This window comes from Balearica regulorum, chromosome 13 (assembly GCF_011004875.1).
Source record: "Balearica regulorum gibbericeps isolate bBalReg1 chromosome 13, bBalReg1.pri, whole genome shotgun sequence".
Lineage (NCBI taxonomy): Eukaryota > Metazoa > Chordata > Aves > Gruiformes > Gruidae > Balearica > Balearica regulorum.
In genome coordinates, this window is record NC_046196.1 from 7,304,588 (window position 1) to 7,318,608 (window position 14,021).

Sequence of the window (14,021 nt, forward strand, 5' to 3'; positions counted from 1 at the left end):
ATAAATTACTTGTTTAATTAAATTCTATTCATGTAGCTTGAACTTCATGCAGTGTTTATGAATAATATATAGGAACTGAAAATAATTCACTTCTGCTCACATACTTAACATGTGAAGTCTGAGTTTCCGAAAACATCTCATTTACCCAACCTGATTTTGTGGTAATCACAGCTGATGTCATGTATCTGAGACTTATTACAGAGCCACAGTGCCTATATCTAAATCTTGTCTTGCCTCTTTCCATCTCACTCATTTAATAAAATCATAATCACACTACATTGCCATCAACAGTGTGTGACACCAAAGAGATTACTGTGTTATGCCATCACATGCTGATACAGGTACAAAGGGTAGGATGAATTATGAAGTAATATGAAGTCCTGTTAAACAGCAATAAGTGGGGAAGAAATGTAAATGAAATTATACAGGCATTTAGTACTAACTTAATTCAGGTAAGAGCAGCAAGGATGCCATAATCAGGTATGCAGAACGGTTTAGAAGGAAAAAACCTGCAATACCTAATTAATCTCCAGTACTTTCAAGGTATGTTTTATTCCTTTAAGCACAGAACACTGAAATTATTTGGAGTTTTAATTAATATTTACTGTAGATAAGCATCTCAGGAAAAATTCTTTGCAAAGTCTTTATCACCTTCTTCATGGCTCATTTTTTATTCATTTGGAACTTCTGCTCATTACATTTAATGTTAGTGAGGGAAAATTCAAGCAGAACTCCTTTCCCCTTACTCTTCCCAAAAGCTGAAAGACATTTTGGCCTGTAACTGCATAAAATTTGTTTGTGAACATAGAAGCAAACTTCCCTGAATTATTCATGTTTTGCTTCTCAGTTTGCTTTCCCCACATCACTATTTTGAAACCTGTTACTGCAGTCAGATATAGCTCCTTGCATTTTTGTATGCTTTGATATCTACATGAAGCTTGTATTAAACTTGTGTTAGACTTGTTTGTATACAAAGAAACAATGGTGATGTACAGATAAAACATTTAAATTTACTTTGAACTACAGATGTTTATTTTATACAAAGAGAAAAGGATCTCACACATAGGAAGAACAGAGAGTTCTATGGCAGTATCACGGGACAGTGTATGTGCAGAGCTAATACCTGTACATCAGGAAAGCCGTTCATGAACGGCGGCAAACGAGGTACTGTCAAAGAAACACTTGCAGCATCAAAACAAGCAGAGTCTGTGCTGTAATGCTGGAGGAGCAATCACAGCAAAGGAAACACTGATATGCTTGTGGGAGTTTTCACAGAACAAGTTACATTTCCCTCTTTCTACAATACAATACTGCAAAGTAAATTGGTTTATGCTTCTGAAAAAAAAATCTTCTCTTCTATATTTCAGGGTGGGTTATTACTACAGTTATAAATGAACTTCCACTTCTATCATGTTACTCCAGATTATTCTGCATAGCTTGAAGAACAAATACAGGTTCTAAATGCTACAGAAGTCACCTGACTTCAAAAAAAGGTGTAGTTTGTTCAGCTAAAAAATCTCTTCTCATCAAGCAGAAAAGTGAAAAGCCTGCACATGCCATTATTATATTATCACCAAAAATAAAAAGACACCAGATGGCATTTGGTACTCCTAACAAGGTATCAGCCTGATCTGGTATTCTTAGATTGCCCTCTTACTATGTTGAGAGTCATGAATGGGTCAATTTTCTCTATGTCTTACTATAGTGATACAGTAAAGGCTTTTTGCCCTAAAGCTAAGATCAGTTAAAGACATGAATAGCTTTTGATGAAATTAAAGTTTCTGCTTTAGGGGGTTCACTGTTATTCTGCTATCATGGGTTTGAGATTTCCTGTCCCCCCCACCCCAAATAATGTTGATATTGTTGATATGTAAAAGCCTGCACTGAGATGATAATTTATAGAAGAGGATGAGTTCGGTGGAAAAAAATAGGTTTACAGTACCTGAATCCTGAAGCCACAGAGCAGTGCTAAAACCAGACACATGGTGATAGCTTTGCCCTCCCCAAAACATGCTATAGATTCTGTATGGGAAGTGTTCCTTTGTCCAGTTCTCGTCACTGGATTGCAACTTGGTAAGGCTGTAATCTTATATATTAGGTTTCTACTGTTTTCCTCTGCATGCTAGTAACATTGAAAGCTAACACAGAGAATGAAGTGAGAAGAGCAACATCTGAGAAATTGCTTCTTTTAAAGGAGATTTTCGTATCAGCAGGTACTCTATGATGTGATCAGTTGCACTCCTTTAGGTTTCAGTTCTTAAACACAGCTTGGTTTTTCCTTTGCAATTTACTAGAGAAAAGCTCTGGCTTCAAGACAAGAAAATCTCACTTCTATAAAAACTGTATTTACAGCTAGACCTGCAACATCTCTTATAGTTATTCAGCCAAAAAAACCAGTGACTGATAGTGCAGTGATCCTTACAAATTAAATTAAGGTGCAGGGCTTCCTCCAGTCAAAAATATTCTATGCACTGACCACGGGGCACAGTCATTAGAGTCCTCTGATACTCATATCTAGATCCACAGGGCTTGATTCATAAAGGCATTTAGTGCCCTGATCCCCCGGATTTCCATCACAGCAGAGTGCCACAGTATATTCCTGGATCTGGGCTACAGTTGTTGCATTACTATTTGCTAAGTGAGGAGTTGCTAAAGTCATTATTACATTATCACTACGAAACAATGACACAGGGTGACGTTCAATGCCTACGATAAGGTACTGGCCCGATCTTGTAATGTTACCAGATTATCCTCTTACTTTTTAAGAGTAAGTAGCAACTCAATTTCACAAGTTTCAGTATCTTCATCATTCTTACTGCCCCAAGGCAGTACAGGCCTTGAATACCGTTATTACCATGTAATGGCACACTCCTCTACATCATTCGAGAGACAAGAATGCAACAAATCCTTTGGTATGCAACACAGAACTGGAGTCAGGATGTTTTTCCATAGTCTCACTGGTCACCCATATTGGCCAAAATAGCCCACGTCTGAAAACTTTCCTTTTGCAATTATAAAAAGCTGAAGAAAACAATTTTAATAGAGAAGTTCAACGTGTACATTTTTGTTCAACACCCTAGATTTTCTGAGAACCTTCAGTTTTCATCCTGCTTAATAATCTAGAATCGTCTCCTGTGTAAAGCCAAAGATTCACAGACCCTCAGGAGAATGCTAATGCATAAATGCACACTACAAATTAATCAGAACGAAGAAGAGTGACTAACTGCAAATTAAGGATTAGATAAGTAGTTACTAACAAAGAAGCATCCACAAAGCTCAACAAATATTCACTGAATACTAATTGTTTTAAACTCTAATGAAATGCAATCTTGCCAGACAATCAGCTTTTTACTACGGAACAGTATTTTAAGCATGCACCATCTACAAATTATCTCGTCTTTTAAACACTTGAACGCACAAACAAATAGCTGCAAAACAGCGAGACATCTCAACAGGAGCTAATTTATTGTATGACTTGAGTCATCTCATGATGAGTAACTCCCCAGTTACATTTCCATTTTAAGGTATCTATGGATTTTGTTACTGTCTCTCTCAGTTAAAGCTTTCTTACATCAACATCATAAAATGGCTCTAATGGCCTACTTGAGAACAGACTTGACCTTACTAGGATTTACGGATGTAAATTTGAGATGAAAATTACCCTTCCCAAGCCAACACCAACAGATAACACAGCAATACAAATAGTTTTGCTCCATAGCAGTAGCCAATAGTCTAGATCCTGATCTCCCTTGTGTCAGCAATAATCTGATGCACTGAAGAAAATGAAGTTACTTCTAAGTTTCCATCCAGAATAAATTGTCCCACTCTCCAGTCAATTGGTAAATTCATTTAAGCAGCCTGTACTGAAGAGGTAGAGCAATGCTCATCCTCAAACAAAGGCCAGCGAAACTAGGAGTCCTTCCACTGACTTCCATGGCCTTTGGATGAGGCTCTAAAACAGAGAAATAGGAACAGCAGAAGAGATTATATCCTAATTAGAATGAGCTCATTGACACTCAGACCAACCTTCATTGTTCAACAGGAATAGTATCGAGCTAAGCCTGTCTGATAGTTTCTGAACACTGCAATCCTGAATATTATTTGACAATCAAGTAGACATCACTTAAGATACACTACGTGACAGACAAATGGGAAGGTAATAACTTTCTCTAAACCCTGTATTACTGCCACTTTTAACACCTGAAAATGCAAAATCTCACTGCAACTGCAATAGTCTCTACTCAGTATATTCTTTTAAATTCAATCTGGGTACTCCTGCATTAAGTAATAAAGAAATATATATAGATGCTGTTCAAGGAACTATACCAGGCTTTTAAAAGAATGAAATCTTTTTTTACGCAGTTCATGGAGACTTATTAAAATAGACACAAAAGCTTGCCCTGGCTGTTCTCACAAGCACTAGAACATAAAGCCCTCAATTTTGGGGTGATCACGCAAGGAAGTGGTCCTGTAGCAAGCAGCCTTAAGCAACAAAGGGGAACACCACTGTAGATATAACTCATTGTCTTCTAAGACTGCAAAGATGCTTTTCAGCTCTGATACACAGAGGCTATTGCAACTGATACAGGATTGAAGAGAAGTTACTTGTAGTGTAATACCATTTTGGAAGAAAACCAGGTGTCTTCCATGTCAGCTTTAGAGAATCTGCATTAATATGTGAACTGATGATCAGAGGGATGGAGCACCTCTCCTATGAAGACAGGCTGAGAGAGCTGAGATTGTTCAGCCTGGAGAAGAAAAGGCTCCAGGGAGACCTTATAGCAGCCTGCTGGTACCTGAAGGGACCTACAAGAAGCTGGAGAGGGACTGTTTACAAGGGCATGGAGTGACAGGACAAGGGTAACGGCTTTAAGCTGAAGGGAGATTTAGATTAAATATTATGAAAAAATTCTTCTCTATGAGGGTGGTGAGAAGGCACAGGAGCAGGTTACCCAGAGAAGCTATGGAGGCCCCACCCCTGGCAGTGTTCAAGGCCAGGTTGGACGGGGCTTTGGGCAACATGGTCTAGTGGAGAGTCTCCCTGACCATGGCAGGGGCCTTGGAACTAGATGATCTTTTAAGGTCCCTTCCAACCCAAACCATTCTATGATTCTATAATATATAGATCCAAACTGTTATATGTGATGATACATTCAGGTATTTAACATTAAACATTTGGAAAGGTATCCCATGGTTCAGGCTCCCCTGAGATTTTTACTTAAAATACTTTCATTTTGAATGTCACTTACAGAATCCAAGCTCATCTCTATGGCAGAATTACTACTCAGAGGACAAATGGATTCTCCCATGAGCCTCTGGAGAGAGTGATATTCTTCCACAGGAAACTACTCAATCATTCATTTTCAAATGCCATGCAGGGAGTCCACCTTTCTGCCACTCTCTAGTTAAACATATTTATTCTCAATCCTATCATGGGTCAGAAAATTTCCTCAGGAAACATCAATGGTAAAAATTGGTTGTATTAGTTTAGTCTCTAATGAACACAACTGAGAATGGTCAAATGGAAGTGGACATTTGGAGAAAGTCAGACTCACTTAACAGGAAAAGAAAAGCAATCAAATGTCAAACTCTGAAAGGGGGAGATGTTGGAGCTATGAAGGTAAGAAGAGAAACCTCCCAAAACTGAACAAAAATACATACCAACCTTTCTTCAGTCTGGTTCCATTTAGTCCTCAGCTATGATACATTTATCTGTGTATCATATTAACTTGAGAGTCATCCCTAAGTTATTTTTATACCCACAAAAATATATCCCCAAAATGATAATGCCCTGAACGAATACTATTTCAGTAATACTTTGCAATTGATTAAGGACACCTCTAGCACTGTTATATCCCTGAAGAGGCCAGCCAGACATTTCCTTTCTAAATTACCAGATAGCTCATGGAAACTGAGCAGGCGTGATAAATGAGCTGTAGTTTTCTAGACTGCGCTTTTTAACAGATGTATTTACACATTTCACAATCTACCAGTAGGGATGGTGTGTGTTACTGCCAAATGTTAGATGAAATGTTATCAAACAAAAGTCTCCCAACAAATTCCCATCATATTGACTATTAAGATCAGCCTGCCATGTGTAATTTCTCATGTTATGTCCTTGATCAAGATTTTTTTAAGCTATTGTTACTATTTTAATTATCCTTTTTGTACTTACACGAACAAAGAAATTGCAGAATGCTGAGAGACTTGTGCCACTTAAATTTTTAAAATACTTTGTAAGCTTATTTAATAATTAAATAATTTTAAAAATCCTACATCAAAAACCTAAACCCGATCCCATTTCTATTTTTGCTTTTCAAAGGGCTCCCCTTTCAGACAATAGCAGAGATTTTATCTGCCTGAGTCAGCTGCTCTTTAACACAATATCTGATTTCCCTTAAACAGCTGATGGTGAGAATTAGCCACTCCCATGCCATGGCTGGTAAAACTCCAAGGTGTTACTGAGCTGCCATCAGTGACAACGTGGCCTTGGCAAAACAGGAAGAGATTCCAGGGGAAGCTGTCATTTCTCTCCATTTTGCTGGAGAGGAACAAATGGAGCCTGCGTTGTGCTGGACTATTTGCATCTGCTGTACCACATAAAGTGGCACGTTGGGGTACACTGGGGCAGATGTAGCGACAGCATGAAGAGACCTATAGTTCCCACATTAGCACAACCTAAGGCAATACACATCTTGTCATATAACCTGGCCCAGGCATGCAGAAGCCCCAGTGAACACGCAATGCATGCCACTCCAAGAACTGTCATAGGCTGTGGAGTCCCACCACACAATTCAAGATACCTTCCCTATGTCCATGACAGTGGTGGTGCTATAATGCCACCTGAATAGTGAACAACATGCTGGGCTCAAAACCCTGCCTATAGGGCATTCAAAATCTTAATAAAATATAATGTTAAGTCTGATGGTTCCTACTTCCTCATGGATGCATGGTAATACCAGCTAATGTGTTCAGACACAAGGCAGAATTTTGTCACAGCACCTTCTGAATAGCAACCGTACGATGATACGGCCACAATCCACATTCAGCAGAGCTCTTACAGATCACGCATCTTAAGTCAGGCTCAGTGCACTTCACAAACACATAAAACAAATATTAATCTGGTGGTGATACTATAATCATGCTGTTTCTTTCTACGTTAATGTCCGTTCACATCTCCAAAAATACTTACATTCATTTATCAGCATCTTAAGTATAAAGGTCTCTGAAACAGTGCTTTGGTCGAGGGGCTTCTAACTGCCCAGGCTATGATCAGATTACTTTCTTTACATGTCTTTAACTTCCTGCTTGACTCTCCTTAGAAGGAAAAAAAGAACCAACAAACCCACTCTCCACAAATACCACTTACATGAAAAGTGATTTCTGATTAACTGCCTGTGATACATTTTCAGCAACTTCCTGAAAACCTCCAAGCTTCCAAGGTTTGCTAGCACAAATGTAACACTGAAATTAAAGCTTATGTATTAGATCTTTTCCTCAGAATAGATTTTAAGTTGTTTTCAATTATAAGGGCTGTATTTCATGCCGCCCTTGTTAGTCACATGTTTCGTGCACTCAGGAAACAAAAACAATTTTCTAAGATTGAAAAACCACATTTACTATTAGTATTTTCAAGAACTTTGCACAGAACATTTGAAACTCCAGAAATACTTATTAGAGAAATGTGTGGATAACTCTGGATCATGGAGTTTCTGAACAGCTGGAGCTTTGGAGACAACTTGTGCACAAACTAAAAAGCAGAATACATTAGTAACTGGAAAACATATTTAAATCTAATTTTACATCTAAAAGTGTATATATTTCAGAAATTTCAAAATGGGGAAAGAAGTTTTGCTCCTACCTCTTCCAAAGCCCATAATGAATCAACCACAGGCTTGATCTTCTTATTGTTATATAGATTTAGGAGTTTGTCCATCACACCCTTGATCAGGCCACCTCGATTCTGTTTGAAAAGTAGATTCAACAGGGAAAATCCAGCAATGACTTTGTTCTCCTCATACAGCTTGATAGGATTTACTTTCTCAACCTGCCACCACTAGAAAGCAATAAACAACAGCAGGGTTAGAAAAACATTTTTCAAGAAGCGTACAGGAAAGTTCACATGAAAACTGTCTGGGCAGATACGATATGTGACTTATCTGTCAGATCTGAAGCAACAGCCAAGAGAAGCAGTAAGGATTTTATTTAAAGAAGAAGCAAAAAAGTATGCAGCTGACTGACATGTGGAAATAAAACAGACTTGTGTTGCAGGAGATTAGGGTGTTAGAGGAATGGTGAACAGATCTGGTTTATTTGGACCTCCCTTCTTACTTCTGCTATTCTTTGTTATGTCAAGAGCCATGCAAGTTTCCCAAATGTCTGCAAGCAACTCTTGACTCAAAACCAAGGAAACCACGCACTGCTTATCAGCTGCCATTTACTTTTCACCCATTATTATGTTTGTGATATTTAAGCAAAGCTCTAATGAAATTATTTTATCTCATTTAGCCCAAGAGCATCCTTGAGACAGATTGTGCTTCCTAGCAAGTTTTATTTGAATGGGTCAATTTTTAATTAAAGTTTTCATACAATTTTGATGAGTTAATTTTGCAGTGTAATTAAAGAAACTAGTTATACTTGTATACAAAATTTGATATGCTTTTAAAATTAATTTATGCATATTTATGCAGTCAATAAATACCAGTACTATGTGAAAAACATTTCAGTTGAAATCAATTTTGTTGGGCCAACCTACAAATTATATGCATCTGGATACGTTTATATTAACAGTAAAAAGGCCACACAGTAAAGATTATCTTGTTTTGGTTCACAAACGTGTGAAAATAAAAGATCGTGCCACTACAACCATTAAGAAAACATAGGAAGCAAAGAAGAGCTGCTTACTACAGTCTTTGATTTGTCTTGTTTTCAACTACATGGAGACTTTTGAAGCTAATTTCTCCTGGGAAAGGGCTGTTGCGGGAAGCTGTAAATGAGGTCTTGGCAGAAAGAGCATATGATAGATCTTCAGTCAAGACTTCTCCCTCTGTTTATCTTGTCTGAAGGAATCACTTTCAATCCTAGTTAACTTATTTCTCACTAGCAGTTTATTTCATATATGTGTCCCTTTTTTGATCTCTAGGACTTCTGAGCAGATTTTTGTTGTTGCAGTAAGCTGAAGAAAAAAACCACCACATTTGAGTTTTGGATCTGTTGACATCATCAATTAGGAAACAAATGCAACATCATCATCTCTTCGATATCACTTGAAATGAACACAGAGAACGAAAAAATGCATTTCCGTATGAAACTACCTTCTGAAAAGCTGGAAATGACCTCACACAAGCTCCATCTTAAAGAGATTTATCTCTTTTAATATCTCCTTTAATTCACTGCACTGCCTGACAGTGTTTTCAGAGATGAGGAACCTACAGGGTACCGTTATCCATATCCATATCCATGGATAGGATATTCTGCCATAAGTAAATAAATAACACAGTCTAACTGTAAACTTAGCTGTATAAGATGTATGTCTGATAGCTAACATGACTGCACACAGATCCAATTCCTGTCTAGCTGTCCTATCAGAAGCAAACATGTCAGACTACATTGCAGTCAGAACAACACTCTTTTTTGCAACATCAGAAGTAACAACGTAGTAGAGAGAAATGAGAATGATAAAGATGAAAATGCTACCGAGAAGAACGAAGTTGAGGAAGTAGCAGAATCACAGCACTGGGACACTTACTGATTTTGCAAAACTGAAGAAGCTTTTTGTCTCCCCCGTAACCATGTTAGATGAACCTGTAAAAGATGAGTATATTCACACAAAACTTATTACATACTGACAAACAGAGCCTTTATTATATGTAAAATAATTTCCATGATTCCTATTAAAAAAATATTCTCCCCAGGTTTAAAAGGGACTGGGAGACATTCTTATACTTTGGGAATAAATAACAAAGAGGCCAAGCTGACAGAGCCCTACAAGTTCATAGGTATTCGGAGATGACAAAAATAATCTATCAAATCTTCCAAAACCAGGAACAGGTTAAGTGCTACTGGGGATCTTGACACCAGAACTCTTCCATAGCGTGCTCTGCAGTAAAATGCCATTTGTCCCTGACACACAATTATTCAGCAGGTGTCCCTTCTCCGTATCTGTAGAGATACATTTATCTGACCACTGCATATGTGAACATACATGCATTGTACACTACAACTTGTTAACAAGCGCAATGACAGTTCACTGGCAAGGACTTCATCACAAACAGGCAACGAGGTTGGCTTGCACAGTCCAAGCAGATATCTGAGTGACGAGGGGTTCGTAGGTGCCACCCTGCTAGCTAGACGAAAGCCCAAGTAAGCAGGTATGCTTATCCATGATGCCACTGCACATTCTACTACGATAGAGATATATTCTTAATTTCAAAAGTTTAGCAATCCCTTCAGCTGTCCTACAAAAGCTCGGCCTGCTTTATCAACACACAACACGGCAACCTGGCAGAACTGCAGGAAAGACATGGTCACTAGGTATGTGGAGCAGTCCATGTACACGAATGTAAGTTTGTGAACAGAAGCCTGGGCTTGAATTCCTCAGCCATGTCAAATAAAAACAATAGCATTCTTCCTTAAATCTTCTTCCAAGCTTCCCTCTCACAAGAACTATATTACAGTTTCCTTGGCCACACTGTGATTCCCATGATGTGTAGAATGAGAGATCCAAGCCCTCTCCTACACTTCTCCTGTATCACCCAATAATGTTTAACAATCTGAAACGTATGTTGTTTCACTTTGGGATTTTTTTTTAAGAGTTTCTTTTCATTACGTATTGTTTCTCAATAATTTAGTCCACGCTCAGCTTCACTAAAATTCTTGATTGAAAATGACCAAATTGAGAAAGTGTAACATGGCGGCCTCCAGTTCTAGAAGGAATGGCATGGGTGATTTTAAGATTTTAAGTTTTGCAAAGCTGAAATATGTACCTGGCTTTTTCCACTCACCATATAAAATGTAAGTCCCAAGTGGTTTGAGAAGACTGAGGCCTTTCCCAGTATTTTCTCCACACAAGCAGTCCAAAACAATATCTACTCCATCCGTTGAGATTCTGAAAAGCAAGAAAGAAACCTCACTTTGCAATAAGATGCACTCGACTGGTCAGCCAACACAACACAGACCAATTGTTAACATAATACTAACATTTTTCTAGGCACTTTAGAAAGGACTAAGGCTGAGGCTTTGACTACGTGAAAACTTCCTCCTCATTAAAAGACAATTCAAATTCTTTCAGTGCTGGCATGTGAGTTTGTTGAGCTGGCCAACCCATGTCTTTCAGGGTTAGAAGAGTGGGAAACGATCTTGCTCCCCCTTTTTGAGGTCTTTCAGTAAAACTATATTATCAAAAAAACCCCAGGTGATAGATACAAAGTTCTTTTTGAGTGAATATGAACATCAAAGAACATCTTTTTTTTTTTTTTGGTCAATGAACATCATAGAGAAAAAGGACATTTTTGTTATTCACATCTTATATATTCTTTTTCTGAATCCGTAAGGGAACAGATCTTATCCTAGCTCTTCTCAGATAAAATTACATCCTTGTAAAGTTATTTAAAGAGTCTTCTGTTTCAGACTTTGTATCAACTAGACATCAGCAAAGCGTTAAGCATAAAGAGAAGTCACCAAGAGCTACAAACCCAGCTCTAAGGATACAATCAGGCCATGTTATAGAAAGCAGAAAGTATTTGTATTGTTTCAATAAATAGCTTGCGTATTTAGAATTTTCCAATAAATTGCTTTGTGACTGCAATGTCAATGTGATGCTGAAGAAGAAGAAAAAAATACACCCAAATATCCTGATTTAGGTTGTTTTTCTCCTGGCAAAACACCAGCCTGCAAAATCCTATCACTAGTTTGATCTCTTATATCCTACCTCCTAACCAAGTGAACAGCCCAAGCAGTAGTAAATTCTTGATTAATACTCTTAAACAATTATGCAAATAACTGGTGCAGACACTACAAGAAAATTGCAACCTGGAGACTATCAAAGGCTAAAGGGGCAGTCAATAGCATCTCATCCCCAGGAATGTCAATTATGTCCTGATGACCATGCCTTCTGCAGTGGTATAACTGCAATGAGAAGTCAGGAAAAGAGGTAAAGCTTTATGGCTTCTAATGCATCTCTCCGTTTCCTCACCAAACAAAGGTGGTACCTGGAGCCACTGGTTACAAACAGCAACAAAATCAGCCAACTTTACTCTTTAGGACCGCTGCCGTATGTGGGGTAATAAATTGTTTAGATTCAGGCCAGTGGACAGGCCTTCACTGTAACCAAATAACGACTTTGCAATCAAACAGCTTTCGGTGGCTTCCACGGTTGAACTGATTCCTCATCCCCTGGGAGCATTTTCATATTCATATCCCCTCTGAGTTGGTTGTTTGGGTGTTTTTTGGGTTTTTGACTGATGAAAGCTCTTCTTTCCCAGACTACTCCAGTCACGTGCAATAAAGCACCTTCCTACCGCTATCCTTTCCCAGCCACAGACCCACCCTTGCCAGCTCACAAACTCAACTAATGAAGAGCCTTCCCCTTCCCTCAGGGCTGCCCCCGTGCAGACCAGCTGCCGTCCCTGCTGGCCAGCCAAACACAGCATACAGCCAACAGCCAGCAAACCAAACCACTACACTGCTCCCCCACTGCCTCTTTCAAAAGATAATTTGTCTTTATAGCATTCTCAAAATTACCACTGTACCTTTTTTTTTGATTTTTTCAATGCAAAGTGAAAATACACAGATCTGTGCAACGAATCAGAGTATTACATATTCTATAAGGTGCCAATTCTTGCTTTTAATCAGGACTATCAATTGTGCTAATACTACACACCCCTATACCAGGACAGAGGCACCAACTAGCTTGTTGCAGCTACGTTTTCTGTTTTGTACCCACTGGTTCTCTGCCTCACTGGTCTATTGCAAAGTGAAAAAGTGTGTGAAAACGCAGGATCACCAAAAGGGATTTTAACTGACTTAACAGAGCAGAATTTTATCCCTTTGTAACCAGGTCTCTTTTTGATTTCAATAGTTACAGTCTGTTAAACAGTCAGGGGTGGCATCAGGGAACTGTCCCGAGCAGCCAACGTTATCTGCAGTCATGAAGTTATAAGTGAAAGGGGCTTTATTCCCTTTTTTTTAAGCACTGATTTCTGTCGTATCTGTTTCCACATCACATACCCACTTAGATCAGATCTTCTGCTGCCCCTGCCAAGAGTTAGGATTAAGGTTGGTGCTGAACTCTGGTTAATGTTTTCAAGTGTTCTTTCTTGCTGAATCAACGTTTGTAAAGTGGGGATTGCTAGAATTCAGTCTTCATCTCACTACAGCAATTTTCCAGGGCAGCAGAAGACTTAGGTAAGTATACTTTCCCAAGAAAAAGGCTATCGAAGGGCTGAAGAAATGTGCTGCAATTCTTCTGAGCTGTAACAAAATGGCAGGGGTGTCATCTGCTGGACAAGCCCTATCTTTTTTGGTGGAACTTCCTATATGGAAAAATTTTCCTTTGGTATAAAACATTCTTTGTGATGGATAGCTTCAAATGTTCTCTCAAGCCCTTGGGAGTGCTCCAGAAACAGTAGCAAGACACCCTGCTTTCTCCTCCACCACCAGTCTAGATTGCTAACAGCTCAGACAGAAGTCTGCTATATACCGAAGGGTCTCTTTGAGAGCTAGCAAGCCCCCTTCTAAGAGACCTTCTCAGACTTTGCAAGTCACTGAGGAATGCAGAGGTTTGACAGGAAGCCTGTCAACTGTACTACCTAGGGGTGCCCCTTTGAGAAATTTCTTCTTTTATGCCTGGCTACATAATCTAGTATTTTGACAGGTACAAGATGAAGGGAAAACATTATTCTTATTGGTCTGACAGGTAAAATCAAAAAGACATTTTTTTGCTAAGATTTTCTTATCGATTCTAAAGCTTTGCCGCCTGTATCAACATCAATATCTAAAAACAAACTGGAAAAGAAAGCGTT

The 14,021-nt window shown here is 38.7% G+C and overlaps 1 protein-coding gene across 2 annotated transcripts in view; it reads right to left on the reverse strand.

The window, feature by feature from the left end:
- The window catches only part of VAT1L (vesicle amine transport 1 like), a 61,426-nt gene that overhangs the window by 25,728 nt on the left and 21,677 nt on the right, over nt 1-14,021 (reverse strand). For both annotated transcript variants that reach the window (XM_075765471.1, XM_075765472.1), the window contains exons 5-7: nt 11,004-11,107; nt 9,749-9,804; nt 7,862-8,056 (exon numbers count right to left, since the gene is read on the reverse strand). In XM_075765471.1, coding sequence (XP_075621586.1) covers nt 7,862-8,056; nt 9,749-9,804; nt 11,004-11,107 — 355 coding nt within the window. The remainder of the gene's footprint in view (nt 1-7,861; nt 8,057-9,748; nt 9,805-11,003; nt 11,108-14,021) is intronic.